At 46.0% G+C, this 21,280-nt stretch overlaps 1 protein-coding gene across 3 annotated transcripts in view; it reads left to right on the top strand.

Moving 5' to 3' along the window:
- DNAJB6 (DnaJ heat shock protein family (Hsp40) member B6) overlaps positions 1-21,280 on the top strand; it is an 83,720-nt gene that overhangs the window by 23,671 nt on the left and 38,769 nt on the right. For all 3 annotated transcript variants that reach the window (XM_056519568.1, XM_056519567.1, XM_056519569.1), the window contains exons 2-6: positions 10,301-10,394; positions 15,907-16,016; positions 18,675-18,743; positions 18,934-19,044; positions 19,388-19,516. In XM_056519568.1, the coding sequence (XP_056375543.1) occupies positions 10,330-10,394; positions 15,907-16,016; positions 18,675-18,743; positions 18,934-19,044; positions 19,388-19,516 (484 nt within the window). In that variant the 5' untranslated portion in view covers positions 10,301-10,329. The remainder of the gene's footprint in view (positions 1-10,300; positions 10,395-15,906; positions 16,017-18,674; positions 18,744-18,933; positions 19,045-19,387; positions 19,517-21,280) is intronic.

The following is a 21,280-nucleotide window of genomic DNA, read 5'->3' as shown; positions in this document are numbered from 1 at the left end:
AATGCCCCCCTCTGCGTTTCCGTTTTCGGCTAAGGGGATTGCCTACCGATAATTTTGGTGGGCGTGGCTTTCACTTTATACTCACCGATGTGAGGTGCAGAACTGCACTCCGGCACCTCACATCGGTGCTACGCTGCCTCATCATCCCCCCCCCCCTTGCTATGGTAGGTAACTTGGGCAGTCAGCAGTACAGGCCCCCCTTTCCCAGGTCTCGTGCGGTGCAGTCCGGTCCAGGCCCTCCATTATTGGCTGACTGTCTCTCCTCCCAGCAGTGCCAAGCGCTGGGTGGAGGTGAGTTAACCCTTACACTGCTTACCGCTGTGTGCATATGGTGCAGCTGAGCTTGCTTCATAGAGGCTAATGCCGGACATCGCTGATCCATTTGATGTCCAGCATTAACCCTCAAACTTGATTGCTTCATCTAAAATGCCGAAAACAATCTGCGGTAGCTCAGTGGAGAGTATGGGCAGAGGTTCCCTACCTTTTGTCTGTCCTGTCTGATCGGCACTCTAATAATGCAGGCCTTAGCAGCCTGTGATAATGGAGCGCCAATAACACTGATCAGTGCTGTGCTATAGGCTCCTACAGCATTGATCAGTATCAAGAAGTAAAAAAAATTACATGTGTCACCAGCTGTTACTAAACTACAGCTCCCAGCATGCCCTACAGCCATTGGTGGTCTGGGCACGTTGGAAGTTGTAGTTTTGCAACAACTCGAGGCACACTGTGGGAAACACTACCCTATGGGGGGGAAAAATATTGTGAAAATTAAATTTGTAAAAAAAAAATATAAGAAAATCCCTTCCCCTAAATAAGTTTAAATCACCCCCCCTCCCCTTTTTAAAATTAAAGTTAACATATTTGATCATGCCGTGTGCATAAATATCAGAACTTGTAAATTGCTTAAAGGGGTACTCCGGAGAAAACCTTTTTTTCTTTTAAATCAACTGGTGGCAGAAAGTTAAACATTTTGTATATTACTTCTTTAAAAAAATCTCAATCCTTCCTGTACTTATTAGCTGCTGAATACTACAGAGGAAATTATTTTCTTTTTGGAATGCTCTCGGATGAGATCTCTCTGCTGACTTTATTATAATAATAACGCTTTATTGTTGTCCTTAGTGGGATTTGAACCCAAGTCCCCAGCACTGGAAGGCAGCAGTGCTAACCACTGAGCCACCATGCTGCCCTTAGCATACATCTGCTATGCATGGTTTCTAAAATGGACAGAGATGTCAGCAGAGAGCACTGTGCTCGTGATGTCATCAGTGTTCCAAAAAGAAAGGAATTCCCTCTGTAGCATTCAGCAGCTAATAAGTACTGGAAGGATTAAGATTTTTTTAATAGAAGTAATTTACAAATATGTTTAACCAGTTGATTTAAAAGAAAAAAGGTTTTCACAGGAGTACCCCTTTAAATGTGTGGGTGTGTGATGAAAAAACAAACAGAATTGCTGATTTTTGTTCACTTAATGTAGCAGAAAAAAAAAGTAATCCAAAAAGTCACATCATAATAAAAATGGTACTGATAAAATCACAGTGCAAAAAAATTGCCCCTCTACAACCCCATATATGGGAAAATTAAGTTCAAGGGATCAAGAGAACATTTTAAGCGTACTGATTATTATAAATTTTTTTTTTTAAGGGGGAAATTTATCAAAATGTGCTGTGGGAAAAATGTAGTTGCCCATAGCAACCAATCAGATAGGTATGTAGTTGTACCCCTATAGTGTGTCTGCCAAGCACAGTGTAAATTTTCAGTTTCGGACCAAAATTTCCCTTTCAGTGCATCCCTAGTGTTTACCTTTTTATTTTCCTGGATGCTGCGGTTCCTGATGTATCCCGAGAAATCCTTATATGTAAATAAAGTATCAGATCTCCAGCGCTATTACTGTGCATGTAGTGGCTTTGTGCTGAAGAGGGAGGAGAATTTTGGATGTTTGTTAGGAGGCCTGAATTTAGGGCTGGCTGGGAAGGAGGGTCAGTGGAACTGGAGGCTAGGGAACTCAAAGTACACAGACTCTCATTTACATATAAGGATTTCTAGGGATATATTGGAAATAGCGGCACCAAGGGGGAAAAAAAAAAAAAAAGGTTAACACCATTTGTGATCAGCGGCAACTGCACTAACAGGCATTACAGCAGGTTAGTGTGGTGATTCTGTTGTCAGACTCCGCAATTCTATTTCATTACCTTCTAATCCATTTTCAGAGTTGGCAGCAGGGTTAGTTTTAGGTGTCTTTATATGGGATCAGACCTAATTCATTTATAATTGTGTTGCGGTTACTTTAGATTGTAACTTTAAAGGGGTACTCCGGTGAAAACCTTTTTTCTTTTAAATCAACTGGTGGCAGAAAGTTAAACATATTTGTAAATTACTTCTATTAAAAAAATCTTAATCCTTCCAGTACTTATTAGCTGCTAATTGCTACAGAGGAAATTCCTTTCTTTTTGGAACACTAATGACATCACGAGCACAGTGCTCTCTGCTGACATCTCTGTCCATTTTAGCAACCATGCATAGCAGATGTATGCTAAGGGCAGTATGGTGGCTCAGTGGTTAGCACTGCTGCCTTGCAGTGCTGGGGACTTGGGTTCAAATCCACTAAGGACAACAATAAATAAAGCGTTATTATTATTATAATAACGTCAGCAGAGAGAACTGTGCTCGTGATGTCATCAGAGAGCATTCCAAAAAGAAAAGAATTTCCTCTGTAGTATTCAGCAGCTAATAAGTACAGGAAGGATTAAGATATTTTAATAGAAGTAATTTACAAATATGTTTAACTTTCTGCCACCAGTTGATTTAAAAGAGAGGTTTTCACCGGAGTACCCCTTTTAATGGTCTAATCACTAAACAGAGCATGAAATCCTGCGCATGCTGTGTGTGAATAGACCCTAAAGGGGTACTCCGGTGGAAAACCATTTATTTATTATTTTTTTCCTTAAATGGTGATAGAAAGTTAAACAGATGTGTATATAATTTCTATTTAAAAATCTTAATCCTTCTAGTACTTAGCTGCTGCATGCTCCTCAGGAAGTTTGTAATTCCTTTTTTGTGTTCTTTTCAGTCTGACCACAGTGCTCTCTGCTGACACCTCTGTCCATGTCAGGAAATGTCACGAGAACAAGCAAATGCCCATAGCAAACCTATTCTGCGCTGGACAGTTCCTGATATGGACAGAGGTGTCAGCAGAGGGCACTGTGGGCAGACTGGAAATAACTCCAAAAAGAAAAACCACTTCCTCTGTAGTATACAGCAGATAAGTACTGGAAGGATTAAGATTTTTAAACAGAAGTAAATGACAAATCTGTTTGAACTTTCTGACACCAGTTGATTTTAAAACAATTGTATTTCACCAGACCCCTTTTTAAGGTTCCGGGTGGTGTGTTTTTTTTTTTATTTTTTTTTTTAAGGTTTCGCTTTATAAAATGAATAGTTATTGAATCATCTGCCGATGTGAGAATCTTTTAATAAACAGGCTCAGCATTTTGGTATCAGTACTCTGAAGAGCTGAGCACTATAAATATAGCCTGTGTGGGTGGGTTGGAAGAGCTGGAATTCTCACAACATGACCTTCAACTTTCCATACGCTACTTGTGAAGTGCAGCTAATGATCATCAAGGATTTGTCCAGTTTGGTCTCGCACATTATGATCACATTAGTTTTCTATCCCTGTAAGAATGAACGCTGTCAATATGCAGAAATCTTCCCAACTGGTTCTGTGTCCCTACTTCAGTATTGTGAGTGTTATATATGGATTACCTTTGTCTGCAGCTGGGGAACTGGGGATTATCCTGTGCAGAGGATGGGAGACATCTTCAGTATTTGCCACCCGCTCATCTGCATAAAGCCAGGAATACAAAGGGTCTTTTTATTTTTCTGCTTTGCAAAACATTTTTAGGTGGAGGTATAGCCCAGCGCTGCGCTGTCCCCCAACTAATCATATGTCACCTCGTCCTCCTGTGTGTTGTGAGCCGCCGGCCAGCTTCGAACATGACAGTGCGCTCAGCCTATCACAGGCCGAGGCGGGACATCGCTTCGGCCGGTGATAGGCTGACGGCTCTGTGATGTTCCCATCCCCAGTGTGAGGCCGCTACCGGAGCAACAGGGGAATGTGGGAACGGGAGTTACAGTTTATTTTGTTTGTTTTTTGCAGCCGGGGCAAAAGGAATATGTGGTACAGACTTCTAGCGCCGGTGGCCCGCAACTCACAGGAGGACGAGGTGACATATGATTAGTTCCTAGATGTGGGGGACAGTGCTGCGCTGGGCTGATAATTCATTGGGGGGGTTTAAGCGGAACAGCGCCCCAGGGTCACATATGATTAGTTCCCCGATGAGGGACAGTGCGGCTGATAATTCATTCATTCGAGGGGGGAGGGGCCCAACCATATTGCGGTATGGGAAGAACTCATATCGTGCAGGAAAAAAAATTCAGTGTTCGGTATGAACCGGTATACCGCCCAGCACTGTGTGTGTGTGTGTGTGTGTGTGTGTGTCATTATAATTTACATTTTTATTTTATTTTTTTTAAATAGTTAATTTATTTGTGGGGAGGGAAAATGAAAACATTGCTACTAAGCTGCACTTGGCACATTGGAATAGCCTGCTCAGCCTATTAGAATATTTATATATTTTATTTTGTTTACTGTGTGATGGGGCTGCACGATATGGGGGAAATGTGCGATTGCGATTTTGGGCCTAAATATTGCGATGCAATATAATAAAAAAAAAAATTGTGAAATACCCCCCCCCCCCTTTCTGACACATGCTTGTATTCTTGTACTGCAGCAAAATACACTGGGTTTCTGGGTTTCCCGGGCGGATTTCAAATCTTCCACGGGTCCCGGGAAACCTAGTGTATTGCTGCAGTACAATACCTCTCCCCATCAGCCAATCACTGGCTTGACATGTGACACCACTGCGGCCAGTGATTGGCTGAAAGGGGAAAGGTCCTACTGTACTAAGAGAGGACACCTCAGAGTGCACAGAGACTAATCTGCAGGGACCGGGACTAGTTGAGCAGAAGGTTTTTTTTTTTTTTTTTTCTCTCTCTCCCTGCGCCCTTAGCTCAGTTTTTCTAGCAGGGTGCCTCCAGCTGTTGTGAAACTACTACTCCCATCATGCCTGGACAGCCTTTACCGGTCCGGGCATGCTAAGAGTTGTAGTTTTGCAACAACAGGAGGCACCCTGGTTGGGGAAACACTGACTTTTAGTATTTAAATTTGTTTTTACCTGCTCTGGCCGGCCCCCGCCACTGGAGCCAGCCAGAGCAGATAATCGCATGTTTTCCCAGGGGGGCTGTATCGCAAAAAGCAAAAATCGCAATTTGATTTGCTTTTGCGGTATATCGTGCAGCCCTACTGTATGAACAAGACCTTTATAGTGATAAACTCCACTGGTCTCAAGTGTAGAGTAATATGAGCCAGATATGTGAACCCAGCCTCACCATGAAGATACATAGGTTTGTACAGGAGCAGTAGACACAAAACCATAAAAGATTTTTAATAAATCTCTGTAAATTAGTTACAATTGCAGATGTGTATTTGCATATGAATGACAGTAGTGCTTTTCAGAACCAGTAATGTCAGTAGGCCAATATCTAGCTACCGTATATACTCGAGTATAAGCCGAGTTTTTCAGCACGATTTTTCGTGCTGAAAACACCCCCCTCGGCTTATACTCGAGTGAACTCCCCCACCCGCAGTGGTCTTCAACCTGCGGACCTCCAGAGGTTTCAAAACTACAACTCCCAGCAAGCCCGGGCAGCCATCGGCTGTCCGGGCTTGCTGGGAGTTGTAGTTTTGAAACCTCCGGAGGTCCGCAGGTTGAAGACCACTGCGGCCTTCAACATCATCCAGCCCCCTCTCACCCCCTTTAGTTCTGAGTACTCACCTCCGCTCGGCGCTGGTCCGGTCCTGCAGGGCTGTCCGGAGAGGAGGTGGTCCGGTGGCATAGTGGTTCCGGGCTGCTATCTTCACCGGGGGCGCCTCTTCTAAGCGCTTCGGGCCCGGCCTCAGAATAGTCACGTTGCCGTGACAACGACGCAGAGGTGCGTTCATTGCCAACGTACTTCTGCGTCATTGTCAAGGCAACGCCTCTATTCCGGGCCGGAAGCGCGGAGAAGAGGCGCCCCCCGGTGAAGATAGCAGCCCGGACCACCTCCTCACCGGACCACCTCCTCACCGGACAGCCCTGCAGGACCGGACCAGCGCCGAGCGGAGGTGAGTACTCAGAACTAAAGGGGGTGAGAGGGGGCTGGATGATGTTGAAGGCCGCAGTGGTCTTCAACCTGCGGACCTCCGGAGGTTTCAAAACTACAACTCCCAGCAAGCCTGGACAGCCGATGGCTGCCCGGGCGTTGTAGTTTTGAAACCTCTGGAGGTCCGCAGGTTGAAGACCACTGAGGGCGAATGATGAGAAGAGGATAATGAAGGGGGGGTGTGGGGATGATGAAGGGGGGGGTGTGGGGATGATGAAGGGGGGTGGGGATGATGAAGGGGGGGGGGGTGTGGGGATGATGAAGGGGGGGGGGTGTGGGATGATTACAAGGGGATGATGAAGGGGGGGGGGTGTGGGATGATAAGGGGATGATGAAGGGGGGATGTGTGGGATGATAAGGGGATGATGAAGGGGGGATGTGTGGGATGATAAGGGGATGATGAAGGGGGGATGTGTGGGATGATAAGGGGATGATGAAGGGGGGATGTGTGGGATGATGACGGGATGATGATGATGAGGATGTTAATGACGGGTCTGGATGATGACAGGGGGGGATGAGGTATTTCCCACCCTAGGCTTATACTCGAGTCAATAACTTTTCCTGGGATTTTGGGTTGAAATTAGGGGTCTCGGCTTATACTCGGGTCGGCTTATACTCGAGTATATACGGTATATAATAAGATAGTACTGGTCTTTTAGGTATAAATGTCATTGTGAGTTATATTTTTATTGCCATATTGCCTATGAATATAGTAGTCCTGGTATTTCCGTTGTTACAGCACATATTTGAATTTTCTGTGTAAAAGTTACACCATATTGTATCTGATTCCTTTCTGCAAGTTGCTACAAGTTTCATTGTTGTACGTAAAGAGTTTACATTTCCGAATGCCAGAGATGGAAATCTGCTTATTTTTCTCTGGAAATAGCAATAGGTAATTAAAGCAATTCTCCAGGTTCCTCCCACCCACACAAAAGGTGGTCATGCACCCTACATAGCTGACAGTCGAACCCTCCTTCACCTCAGAGCCATTACCTTCACCCCTTTCCCCAAACACATGCTTATCTGAGTATACATTTGCTTTTCATTAGGAAGAAGGGAATAATCCTTTTGAAGGCAACTTATCTCCCTTGAGAACAAAGGCCCATACATGTATAAATCCCACAATCCCAACCCTTCTTTCTGCCAACATTAGGTCTTCACGAGGAAGTCTAGACACCTTTACACACATTCGAACTGCACAATTGGACATGGCATAGATTCCTCTAGGTGTTGAAAGTGTCCTGCTAGTTTATTGGCTGCTGCACACAAGCAAGATGTTCTGATAGTTTCAGCAAATTATATTAAGGCCCTGACATTCTCTAGGATTTGGGACAGGGGGAAACTGTGTGAAGGCCAAGAAAGAAAGTAAAACAGTCATGGAGCCAATCCATCATTATGCATGGCATGTGGCATGAGAGGCCATGGATTTAGTCAGCCATAATGCTTGAGATAAGCCCTACTGTCCAAATGTCCATTCACATGTCTCAGACGCCCAAGGGTGTGCCAAGAGTACACTCCCCTCACCAGTGTTTTCCAACCAGGGTGCCTCCAACTGTTGCAAAACTACAACACCCAGCATGACCGGACAGCCGTTGGCTGTCCGGGCATGCTGGGTTTTGTAGTTTTGCATCAGCTGGATGCACCCTGGTTGGGAAATCACTACCCCACACTCTTTACCTGCCTGAACTGTTGGCACCTGCCAGGCAATGCTTTCCCAATACTCAGTGATCCAGATTTTGCTGTCTACTCGAGTCTTGTATTTCTGTTTCCCTTTAGCAGCAATAACACTTGAACCGGTCAAGTGATGTTACAACCCATCTGTGCTAAAGAATTGAGTTGTGTGGTCCTACTTGGTAGATGGAGGACGTGTGTTGTATTTTGCTGAAATCTGTTTGACTGCGCACTACCTGTGGGTATTTTATTTATTTTTTTATATTTCTGACATCCTCCTATGATTCCTCCATGTACTTCATCTGTCTATCTAGGGATTGTGGGGTCTATGCATGTAAAAACATTTGACATGTCTGCATTTTTTTTATTTTAATGACTGTAATGCTTCATAGTCATTGTGGCCTGTCATGTCTGTAGTGTACTGGCTGACTTTGTTTTCTAATGCTGCAACAGAATCTGCAAGGCCCTGAATAGAGCCTCTATTACAGAGGTGTATGTCCAGACCACTCCCGCACTAACCAGAGGGACTGGCTGGTAGAGCGGGGGACGCTGATCAATATGATGCCTACCATGCCCGGATCTGCCCCGCTGTTCGCCCGTTATCTTCATTATTCCAGATATGCTAATTATCTTCTAACTGCCTTCATCTGGCACTGTGACGTCTCCACCACTCGGCTTATGCATATTCATGCCCTCCCTCCATATCTCCCTCTCCTCCTTCTCTGTACAGGACTCCATTGCGCATGTGTCGGCTTCCTGTGTACACTCGGAAGCAGCCTCAGCGCAGTGGAGTCTCATACAGAGCTGGGAGGAGAGGGAGGGCATGAATATGCATAGGCCATGTGGTGTTGCAGGCAGAGCGGCGGTGACATCGGTGTCAGATGAAGGCAGTAACCCCGCCTGTGCCAGTTAGAAGAGGATTTGCATATCTGGCATAATGAAGATAATGGGCGAACGGCGGCGCGGATCCGGGCATGGTAGGCAGCATATTGATATTGATCAGCATCCCCTGCACTACCAGCCAGTACCTCTGGTTAGTGCGGGGGGGATTTGGTGACAGTTTTCCTTTTTTAATCTGAGGAAGCAGAGTTGCTTGTGGAGGGAGCGAGCAGCCTAAATCGGTGATATTTCTCAGACTCCCTGTTCCCAGACACTGTTGCTAATCTGTAGTTACAGATCATATTTTTGCCCTAATAGAGCTAAATAAAAGCTGTTAGAAAGCCGCAAGGAAAAATACTGACTTGCGTATCAGTTTTGTAGCTGCTGACTTTCACCCCTTCCTGACATATGACCTACGCATACTTCATGCGCCAGGTAGGGGAAATAATTTTTAATTCTCTAAATACCATGATTGGTAGCATTTGCAGCATGTAAAGAGTTGCTGTGTGGTGATACAATAGCAGTGTGGCAGACCAAGGAGCCTTTGTTGCTTCTGCTAGTACAGTCTGCCACAGGAAGTTCGCAATAGTAGAGTGCCAAATTCGATGCTCAGTGCAATACAATAGTATTGCATTGAGTTGTATAAGTAATTGACTGATTGCTTATACAAGTTTCCTATAAAAAAAAACAAAAAACAAAAATCTCCCTTTACAAAAAAACTTGCCCCTTTTTTTCCATTCCGTCAATAGACAAAAGAATCTATTCTTTAAAGAAATTAACATTTGGTATTGGCTCGTGTGAAAGTGTCTGTCTGAACGATAAAAATATAACTTGATCCTGTGCAGTGAACGGCGTAAATGAAAAAGCATCAGAATTGTGTATTGCTTTCCTCAAAGTTCCATGTACCCCATAATGGTACCAATCTCTGCTCAAAAAATGTTATTTATAGGGTTTAAAAATGGTGACACAGCCTTCATTTTACCATAAAAGTAAAGATTCTCACACTTTTCTCAATGGGAGTTGTTTTTTTTAAATGTTATGTCATTTAGAAGGCAAGGAGCGAAAAAAGTAAGTGGAAAAAATGATCGCTGTAACAAGAAAGGGGTAACATTTTGGGAACTTTTCATCAAAAGAGATCTTGGAGACCTGTAATGTCTTTGCTTTAGGCGATTTCTGCTACCCTCAAGTAGCAGTGCCCGTGTTTTGTACTTCAGACCCTTGGCTGTCTTCTTGTGTGCATTGAATACACACATCACATGCAGCAGGTCACAGTATGACCTGATTAAATCCTGCGGCATCGCTGTGAGCGAGCACTTCTAAAAATACAATTCCTAGATTCTAGCCTGTAAAGTCAGCTGATTCTTTGTTATTGCCCTATGCTCCCTTCCCCCATTGCTTTAATGTTTTTGCATGATGATTGTTTTATTATAATTTATTTAGAACACTAGTATTTTACAAATAAAACAAAGTCTTAACATTTTTGCAGGTTCCTACCAGACTCGTTCCAAATAAACAATGGTCGACTATTACCAAGTCTTGGGAGTTCATAGGAATGCCTCTCCAGAGGATATTAAGAAAGCGTGAGTAGTGGGTCGGTGGGGGCCCTGAGTAAATGTGGTTTATGTTTTGTTTGTAGAAAAGAGGTGGAGGCGCTCCTTGTGGAGTAAATTCACTTCAATATGGAAGGAATGGGGGGAAAAAAAATCACCGCTCACACGATATAGTTGTGTAGCCCATACACAACAATGGAGATCGCGTGGATTAATAGTCCGGAATATGCAGCCTTCCTGATGTGAACAGTAACGACAGGGTGGGCTTCTGGTTCAAGAATTGATCGGCGCTGACAGAGATAAGGACACCAACAAGGTAGTTATACCTTCAAGGAGGGATTTATTGTAGATAATGCAACGCGTTTCAACACGCATGCGTGGTTTCCTCAGGCATGCAAATCAGCAGCCTGAGGTAGCCACGCATGCGTGGTGAAACGCGTTGCATTATCTACAATAAATCCCTCCTTGAAGGTATACTACCTTGTTCATGTTTTGTTTAGGCTTTATTATTTCTTGTTGTTTAACTTGTTTAAATGTACTGGCTTTGCCGGAGCAACATGAGCAAAATAATATTTCTCTCTCGGCTCCATTGGGGGACACAGACCGTGGGTGTATGCTGCTGTCTCTAGGAGGTGTGACACTATGGCAATAAGAAAGTCGGCTCCTCCCAGCAGGATATACCCGCCTCCAGGCCCTGAGCTAATCAGTTTTAGCTTAGTGTCCGAAGGAGGTGGACATGGTCTGGATTTCTCCAGATCAGGTCTTCGGTTTTATTATTTTCCTAGTTAGGGAATGTTATTTTTTTTTTTATTCCGTTTTCTTTCATGTTTTCAGGTGGGGACTCGGGAACTGCGGCTCACTGTTTCCGCATTGCGAGTAAGGGGGCACAGACATTGCGTATATGTGCTGTTAACCCCCTCTCGCCAACAGTCAGCGCCGAGGGTTGTACCTCATGGGTCCGGGTCCCCCTATTCCCTGCTCGCCTCACTCGCACATGGTGGCTCGGCATGATGCAGGTAACAGAAAGCTGACTGAAGACCTCACAGAAGACTCCATGAGGTAAGTTCTTCTGACTGAGGTGAGTATATATTCTTCTCCCTTTTAGGTGCTGACTTGCAACATCTGGAGACCCTCATTTTTTGGCCCACCTTTCAGGGTCCAAGGGGCTGGCTTGTTAGGGGCTCTATTTTTTTATTCTAAAAAAGGGGGCGCAATGGCATATTTGGGAATGTATGGTTTACTTTATTATGCACGTGTGTGTTATACTATGCTTACAGCCCCGGCGCTTGTACTGTTCGGGCGCATGAAGCGCCGACTTGCTTTCACTTTCGGCACAGACGGCTGCCGGCGGATATGTGTATCGCCCGCTCACTTCCCCGCGGGTGCATGTGTGGCTAACATATGCACTCGGGGCAAGGAGCGGGCGCCATTACTGTGGTTCTTCTCGGCGGCCGGGGCGCTATAGCTCCGCCCACAGGGCCGACGGAGCTTACTGGAGGCGCGAATCGCCCTCCAATCAGCGCTGTGCACGCGATTCAGGTGGCAGGGGCCAATCAGTGCCCCTGCTCCAGGAACGCCCCTCTCAGGCTATTGGCTAGCCTGTTCTCCTCTCTGTCTGCATAGAGCGGAGTTTCCTCTCAGCTGGGACAGAGTTACAGTGTTGGGGTTAAAACTTTACTGTCATAGGGGACACAAATCTGTTCCTCCCTCTAAACTGATAACTAGACTGCTAGTCTTCTATTTTGTCTGTATGAAATATTATGACAAAAATGTCTGGTTCTGCTGAGCCCACTGGCCTGGGTTACATCCCACTGGCATTTTGGTGCTTTCGGATCTTTGGCCCCAATAAGGGGTCTGGGCAGGCGCCTTCGCGGGACAAAAGGTCTCCCTTGTTCCGGGCACGTCCGTCTTGGAAGTCGGACACCAACCGTTCCGGCAGTTTTGTGGCCAAATCTGGTAACCGCAATCCCACTTCTGCATGGAGTGAAGCCACCACCCGCCGGTTTTTCTCGGGTGGGAGGTTGTCTCTCAATTCTTCGAAACATCTGGACCACACACTTTCAGGAAGTCCCGAGCCGCCTGGTCTCCTTCTCTGGCGAAGCAGTTTCCAGGGGCCCTCCATTCCCAGCCCAGGGAGTCATTGTCCCCATTACTCCAGGGGAATGTTTTCGGAGTTTTTTATTCCAAAATTTTTTTATTTTTTTTTGTGGGCCCCAAGGAAGGCGGTTCTGTGCAACCGATTCTGGACCTCAAGTGTCTCACCGTCATCTTCTCCGTCACTTCCGAATGGAATCTCTCCGTTCAGTAGTGGCATCCATGGAACAAGGTGAGTTTCTTTCTTCGTTGGTCATCAAGGATGCCTACCTCCATGTTCCAATATTTCCCGGCCATCAGCGGTATCTCCGCTTTGCGGTTCCGGAGGGGCATTTTCAATTCATAGCCCTCCCCTTGATCTGGCCTCGGCTCCTTGAGTCCAGAGGAGTCTCGGTGATCCCTTACCTGGACGACCTTTTCATCAAGGTTCCCGCCAGAGTCTAGACTCTAGAGAATGTGGATCTCACTCTCTCTAGACCCTGAATCGTTTCAGGCGGATGGTCAACCGGGACAAGTCTGTCCTCTCCCGCCCAGTCTCTGATTTTTCTTGGGACTTCAATTCAACTCTGCCTCTGCCCGGACTTGCCTTCCGACGAACAAACGTCTGACGCTCCTGTCAGGAGTCTGCTCTCTTCAGGCCCAGGCCCCAGTTTCCATCCGCAATTGCATGGAAGTCTTGGGTCGGATGGTAGCGGCCATGGAAGCTGTACCCTTTGCCCAGTTTCCTTTCCTTCCCCTTCAACTGGCGAATCTATCTCGATGGGACAGATCTCCTCTGTCTCTCGATCGCAAGATTACTCTCCCTCGTCGGATCCGTCAGTCTCTACTCTGGCTCCGCTCCCCCCTTCTTCTTCAAGTTCGATCATCTCTTCCCCCTCCACTGGCAGGTAGTTACAACGGATGCCAGTCTGTTGGGCTGGGGCGGCGTGTTCAGGGACTAGACGGTTCAAGGCCTCTGGTCTCCCTGGGAAGCCCTTCTTCCAATAAACATCTTGGAACTGAGGTTGATTCTTCTTGTCGTCTTCTGTGGGAGTCCCTGCTTCAGTCCCGCCCTGTCCGTGTCCAGTCGGACAACGCCACGGCGTAGCGTACATAAATCGGCAAGGCGGCACTCGCTGCTCGGCAGCCATGGCCGAGGTGATGAAGGTTTTTCATCTGGGCAGAAAGCAAGGTTCCGGCCATTTGGCCATTCACATTCCGGGTGTGCTCAACTGGGAAGCGGATTTCCTTAGCCGGTCCTCAGCCAACCCCAGAGAGTGGTCCCTGCATCCAGTGGTCTTCGCGTAGATCTGCGTCCTCTGGGGCATTCCAGACGTGGACCTCTTCGCGTCTGCACAATCGGAAGATCCTTCCATTGTGTCAAAGTTCCGGGACCCCCTGGCTCTAGCCGTGGACGCCCTAGTGATTCCTTGGGCGGGGTTTGCTCTGCCCTATCTGTTCCCTCCCCTTCCGCTCCTTCCCTGGGTTCTGAGGAAGCTCAAAGCGGAGGACGTTCCTGCCATACTGGAAGCTCCAGATTGGCCCCGTAGGTCGTGGTACGGCGACGTGTTCAGGCTCCTGGACGACACTCCACTGCGCCTTCCACTTTGTTCGGACCTGCTCTCTCGGGGTCCTCTTTGCCACCCCATTTTACAGTCGCTGCTTTTGACGACGTGGCGGTTGAGACCGTGGTTTCTCTTCCCAAGTCATTCGCACCATGCTCAGGGCTCGCAAGCCTTCTTCTGCGAAAATTTACCACCATACCTGGCGGTCTTATTTTCGTTGGTGTGAAGCCCAGGTCTTGTCTCCTGTTCCCTTTTCTGTCCCCCGTCTTCTTGCAGTCGGGATTGGGACTGGGGTTGTCTTTCAGTTCCCTTAAGGGTCAGGCTTCGGCCTTTTCTATTCTTTTCCAGCGTCCTCTGGCTTCTAATTCTCATGTCCGGACCTTCCTTCAAGGAGTGGCGCATGCTGCCCCTCCTTATCGGTCACCTTCTCCCCCTTGGGGAGTCTGGTTCTGGGTGTCCTCCAAGGTGAACCTTTTGAACCCCTTAGGGAAGGTGTCCCTGCGCCTCTTTTCTTGGAAAGTGGCGTTTCTTGTTGCTATCACCTCCATTCGGAGGGTGTCTGAATTGGCAGCTCTATTCTGCCGTTCTCCGTTTCTGGTGATTCACCAGGACAAGGTTGTCTTCCGACCAGATCCTTCCTTTTTGTCTTAGGTTCTTTCGGCCTTTCATGTCAATGAGGACATTGTTCTTCAGTCCTTTTTGTCCCGCTCCTTCTCATCCTAAGGAGCATTTACTCCACAAACTGGATGTGGCTCGGGCTGTTAGGTATTACCTCTCTATCTCCTCTTCGTTTCGTCAGTGCGATTCCTTTTTCGTCCTTATGGAAGGTTGTCGTAAGGGACAACCTGCTTCCAAGGCCACCACTTCTCGGTGGATCAGGTCTGCCATTTCAGAAGCCTATCGCTGTAGGGGGAAGATTCCTCCCTTCAGGGTTGTGGCTCATTCTACCAGTTTCTGTTGGGGCATCCTGGGCTCTTCAGAACAAGGCCGATTGGCAATCGCAGATTGCAAGGTGGCTACTGGTCGTCTTTGCACACTTTCTCGAGGTTCTACCGGGTTCATACCTTCACATCGGCTGATGCTAGTCTGGGCCCTAAACTGCTGCAGGCGGCAGTGGATCAGCTGTCTGCCTGACTGATTATCTGCCCACCCAAGTGACGGCTTTGGTACGTCCCATGGTCTGTCTCCCAATGGAGCCGATAGAGAGGAGGTTTTTTAACACTTGCCGTAAAATCTTTCTCGAAGGATCCATTGGGGGACACAGCTCCCACCCTTTTGGGCTTCTCTTTGGTTCTCTGTCCGAGGGTGTGTTCAATTATATCTTTTCTGGTTCTCGGACAGTACGTGTTTTTTTTCCCTTGACCTGTCAGTCCTCTCCTATTGCTCTGGTACTAAAACTGATTAGCTCAGGGCCTGGAGGCGGGTATATCCTGCTGGGAGGAGCAGACTTTCTTGTTGCCATAGTGTCACACCTCCTAGAGACAGCCGCATACACCCAAGGTCTGTGTCCCCCAATGGATCCTTCGAGAAAGAGATTTTACGGTAAGTGTTAAAAAATCTCCTTGTTCTTGGTTCACTTATATACAAAGTTTAGTGCTGGATACTTTTTTTTTTTTTTTTTTTTATATATGGGATGCTGTTTTCATCATCAGTTCTCATGACCATTATTTCCTTATTTTTTTTTTTTTAGTAACTGTTTAATATTTCTGACCTTATTTTCTTCCTTATAATTAAAAAACAAAAAAACAAACTCTGAATGCTGATAAAACCTGTTTGTTTACAAGCAGGTTGGGAGTCAGTGAGATCTTTCGGTGTGTTTAGATTTCAGAACAGAAATACTGTAGCAGTGGATTTGCTTTTCTTCAGTATTTTTCTAATGTATTTTATTTTTTGGTATCCCTTAGGTATCGCAGATTAGCCCTTAAATGGCATCCCGATAAAAATCCTGATAATAAAGACGAAGCAGAGCGAAAGTTTAAAGAAGTTGCAGAGGCTTATGAAGTTTTATCAGATGGTAAGCTTTTTTTTTTTTTTTATTTATTTTTGTCATTTTCTTGAGGTCTTTCTTATGAACAGCTGTAAAAGGAGAATTACAGATCTTTTACTTATGAATAAAGAGCTAACAGAATTTATTACCCCAAATGCACAAACATTCTTGCTCAAGTTTCATTTAAAAAATAAAAATAAAAAAAATTATCAGGCATTTTATCTACCGGTACATTTTGTACGTAGTTCAACCAGGGGAGGTTTTAAAGGGGTTGTCCGGGATTTGAAAATCGCTGCTTTTTTCCTTTCAAAAACACCCCTGTCCACAGTTTGTCTCTGGTATTGCAGCTCGACTACATTGAAGTGAATGGGTCTAAACTGCAGTACTACACACAAACTGTGAACAGATGTGGTGCTGTTTTTGCAAGAATGCGGCAGTCTTCTAACCCTGGACAACCCTTTTAAGCATAAATGTAAGCCTGAACCACAGACAGGAGGAAAAGAGAAGCTCCCTCTCTACAATGCCCTGTGATTTTCTCTGAAATTTTCTGTGGCATTTCAAAGAAATCATAGTTTTAGAAACTACCTGGGAACTGGTTTTACAGCCAAAGAGGTGGCTCTATGCACCCTACCTTGCTGGCTTTGATTGACGGGGCACGAATTTAACACAAATTGGTGCATGACCTTTCGATCAAGCTCAGCAACATGCGGAGCAGTGGCAGAGAGCTATCTTTAAAACGGATTTCTATGAAATTGTTCTGGGTTTACACTGTGTTAATGCAGAGCTTCCTAGGTATATGTTGGAGTCCAGACATTACAAAAAAGGAATGCCTTTGTATACCATGATGTAGGGATCGACCGATATCGTGTTTTTTTTAGGGCCGATAATCGGTGGAGGTTAGAGCCAATAACTTATACCGGACTATCGGTATAAGTTATCGGCTATTTACCCTCCGCGACACCACTGCCGGCCCCCGTCTAGTGATGTTGCCTTGACGATGACGCACAGGGACGTCCGTGCGCAGCAGACGTACCTGCGCATGAACGTCCCTGTGCATCATCGTCAAGGCAACGTCACTAGTCCGGGGCCGGCACGGAGCTGAGAAGAGGGCCTCCCGGTGAAAATGGACAGGCCGGAACGACAAACCCTCCCCACCGGACGGTTCCTGCAGCATAGATGGCCCGGACCAGCTCACCCTTCCTTCCCACCGAGGGAAGGTGAGTAGAAAACTAAAGGGGGGTCTGGATGATGACAAAGGCCGCAGTGGTCTTCAACCTGTGGACCTCCAGATGTGGCAAAACTACAACTCCCAGCATGCAGGGCGTTAATGATGAAAGGGGGGGGGGGGTTGAAAATGACAGGGTGATGATTACTTGGGGGTTAATGATGGGGGGGGGGGAATGATGTACCGTATTTATCGGGGTATACCACGCACCGGCCTATAACACGCACCCTCATTTTACCAAGGATATTTGGGTAAAAGTTTTTTACCCAAATATCCTTGGTAAAATGAGGGTGCGTGCGTGCGTGCGTGCGTGTATGTGCATGCGTATACCCGATACACTGTTTCTGACCCCCGCAGAAGCCCCCAGGAAAGGCAGGGGAAGAGAGGCCGTCGCTTCCTGCTTCTCTCCCCCTGCCTTTCCTGGGGTTTAGAGCCCTGCTGCCGCCGCCGCTTATCTCCTGCTGGTTGTCTGCGCTGCTGCCCGTTCTCTACCCCTGACTATCGTTGCCGGCGCCGATAGCCAGGGGGAGAGAAGCGGCGCCGGCAATGAGGCAGCGGCGCCAATAGCCAGGGGGAGAGAAGGGGCAGCGGCACCCATTGCCGGCGCCGCTGCCCCGTTGCCTCCCCCCATCCCCGGTTGTATAATTACCTGTTGCCGGGGTTGGGTCCGCACTGCTTCAGGCCTCCAGTGTGCGCCCCCTGTGTCGTTGCTATGCACGGCGCAATGACGAGTGACGTCATTGCGTCTCGCAGCGCATAGCAACGACGCAGGGGACGCACACTGGAGGCCTGATGGGTGCAGCAATGGGTGCCGCTGCCACTTCTCTCCCCCGGTCTGTCGGCGCCGCTGCCCCATTGCCGGCGCCGCTTCTCTCCCCTTGGCTATCGGTGCCGGCAATGGGGCAGCGGCACCGATAGCCAGGGGGTGAGAACGGGCAGCGGCACCGATAGCCAGGGGGAGAGAAGGGCCGGCAGCAGGGCTCTAGACCCCAGGACAAGCAGGGATAGAGAAGCGGCAGCGACGGCAGGTCTCTGCTCCTGCAAAGCTGCTGCAGTTCATTGATTGAAAGCGCCCGCTTTTAAATCATTGAAATGCAGCGGCTTATCGGCGTATAACACGCAGATAAACTTTAGGCAAAAAATTTTAGCCTAAAAAGTGCGTGTTATACGCCGATAAATACGGTATTTCCCACCCTAAGCTTATAGTCGAGTCAATAACTTTTCCTAGGTTTTTGGGTGAAATTAGGGGCCTCGGCTTATATTCGGGTCGGCTTATACTCTAGTATATACGGTAACTTCCAGATAGATGGGAGGTCTGTCACATGGCCCCTATGTCACTGTAAGGCAGATCTGCACAGCCATATTGTCCAGTCCATGATGTTGCTGCTGTCTATAGACAATGCTATTCCTGGCTTTCTTTTTTTGTAAACTTCGTAAATTTTTTTTTTACATTTTTTAAGCCAAGAAGAGAGACCTCTATGACAAATTTGGCAAAGAAGGCCTAACGGGAGGAGGAGGTGGTGGTGGCGGTAAGTATTATGCACGTTTTTACTAGGTTTTTGTTTACTACTTTCATCTGTTAACTACAATTACACAAGTGACACACTGGTGAGGCCTTATTGATACAGCTTAAATATCTAAGCGTTTGCTTTGTTTCTGACTTTATATTCTACTGCCATAACAATGTGTCCTTTTTTTATTTTTTTCTTCTCTTTCTAGGTGGAAGTCATTATGACAATCCATTTGAGTTCGGCTTTACATTCAGAAGCCCAGATGATGTCTTTAGGGAGTTCTTTGGAGGAAGAGATCCGTTTTCATTTGACTTTTTTGGTATAGTGCTTTATTTTGCATTGGCTTGCTGTTTTTGTATTAAATTACAATATAATAACATCTCTTTCAAGACTGGATTCACAGTGTTTTGGGCATTTACTATGATTTTACAGCAGTGATATTGGGCTTTGTAATTTGGTTTTGCAGCCAGATGGTACATTTATATTCCATAGCACATATGTTAACTGTTTAGATTTTATGATCATATTTTTTTTATGATCATATTTATGTAAAATGGCTGAATATTGTTTAACCTGGCTAATGCTCTTAAAGTTGCTTAGTGTAGAGCTGTGAAAGTATTGTTTATCTTATGCTTTTCTTCACTTTGTTTATCTTGCTATAGATGACCCCTTTGATGACTTCTTTGGTTCTAGAAGAGGCCACAGAGGAAACCGAAGGCCAGGAGGTTCTTTCTTCTCCGCTTTTGGCGGTTTCCCAGCTTTTGGTCCTGGCTTTTCTTCCTTTGATTCAGGTATCTTATTCCCACCTATTTTCTGCTGAATTCAATGGCAATCCTTTCTCGTCAAAGTTTGTTCTAACTTATCATAACCAGTGAAGTAATTTTCACATTTATTTTTCTGTATACATTTACAGAAACTCCAACAACTAAATGGTTGAAAGTATACATGGAAACTAACCCAGCTATACCCCTTATGGTTGAATTTGATGTGTAGGGGTCACTTGTTGGCATGCTCATGCAAGCGGCTTACTCATTATGTAAATTTAAGGCTATAGTTCCACACAGGTTCTATTTTATTCCTGTTTTTTTTTTTTTTTTTTTTTTTTTTGAAACCTTCCACTGCAGCTTTTGAGCCAAAACCAGAAGTGTATTCAAAAGGAATAAAACTTAAAAGGACTTTTACTACTTCTTCCTTCTGGATCCACCCCTGACTTTGGCTTAAAAAAAAAACCCAGAAAAAAACCTGTGTGGAAACCTGGTCTCTAAAGGGTTCTCCCAAGAGACAGATTATTTGGGAGATGAGGTTAATAGTGGCTGACCCTAATTTTTGGTTTATGGTGCTGAAACATAAATACTGATAAGCAAACTACAGGGTAGGCCATTTATATGGATACACCTTAATAAAATGGGAATGGTTGGTGATATTAACTTCCTGTTTGTGGCACATTAGTATATGTGAGGGGGGGACTTTTCAAGAGTGGTGGTGACCATGGTGGCAATTTTGAATCCAACTTTTTTGTTTTTTCAATTTCATGTGACGCATCAAACTTATTGGGAATTTCACAAGAAAAACAACAAAGTGCTTGGTTTTAACGTAACTTTATTCTTTCATGAGTTATTTACAAGTTTCTGACCACTTATAAAATGTATTCAATGTGCTGCCCATTGTGTTAGATTGTCAATGCAACCCTCTTCTCTCACTCTTCACACACTGATAGCAACACCGCAGGAGACATGCTAACACAGGCTACCAGTATCCGTATACACTGCTATATACTACTATATACACTGCAGGAGAAATGCTAGCACAGGCTTCCAGTATCCGTATACACTGCTATATACTACTATATAAACCACAGGAGAAATGCTAGCACAGGCTTCCAGTATCCATATACACTGCTATATACTACTATATACACCGCAGGAGAAATGCTAGCACAGGCTTCCAGTATCCGTAGTTTTAGGTCCTGCACATCTCGTATCTTCACAACATAGACAATTGCCTTCAGATGACCCCAAAGATAAAAGTCTAAGGGGGTCAGATCGGGTGACCTTGGGGGCCATTCAACTGGCCCACGATGACCAATCCTCTTTCCAGGAAAATGTTAATCTAGGATTGCTCGGACCTGACTCCCATAATGTGGTGGTCACCATCTTGCTGGAAAAAACTCAGGGAACGTGCCAGCTTCAGTGCATAAAGAGTGAAACACATCATCATGCAGCAATTTCGCATATCCAGTGGCCTTGAGGTTTCCATTGATGAAGAATGCCCCACTATCTTTGTACCCCATATACCACACCATACCATCAATTTTTGTGTTCCAACAGTCTTGGAGGGATCTATCCAATGTGGGTTAGTGTCAGACCAATAGCGGTGGTTTTGTTTTTCTTCACCCTTCACATAAAAGTTTGCCTCATCACTGAACAGAATCTTCTGCGTAAACTGAGGGTCCTGTTCCAAATTTTGTTTTGCCCATTCTGCAAATTCAGTGCGCCGATCTGGGTCATCCTCGTTGAGATGCTGCAGTAGCTGGAATTTGTAAGGGTGCCATTTAT

Source organism: Hyla sarda, chromosome 5 (assembly GCF_029499605.1).
Source record: "Hyla sarda isolate aHylSar1 chromosome 5, aHylSar1.hap1, whole genome shotgun sequence".
NCBI classification, from domain to species: Eukaryota; Metazoa; Chordata; class Amphibia; order Anura; family Hylidae; genus Hyla; species Hyla sarda.
This window is presented reverse-complemented; position numbering and strand designations above follow the sequence as displayed.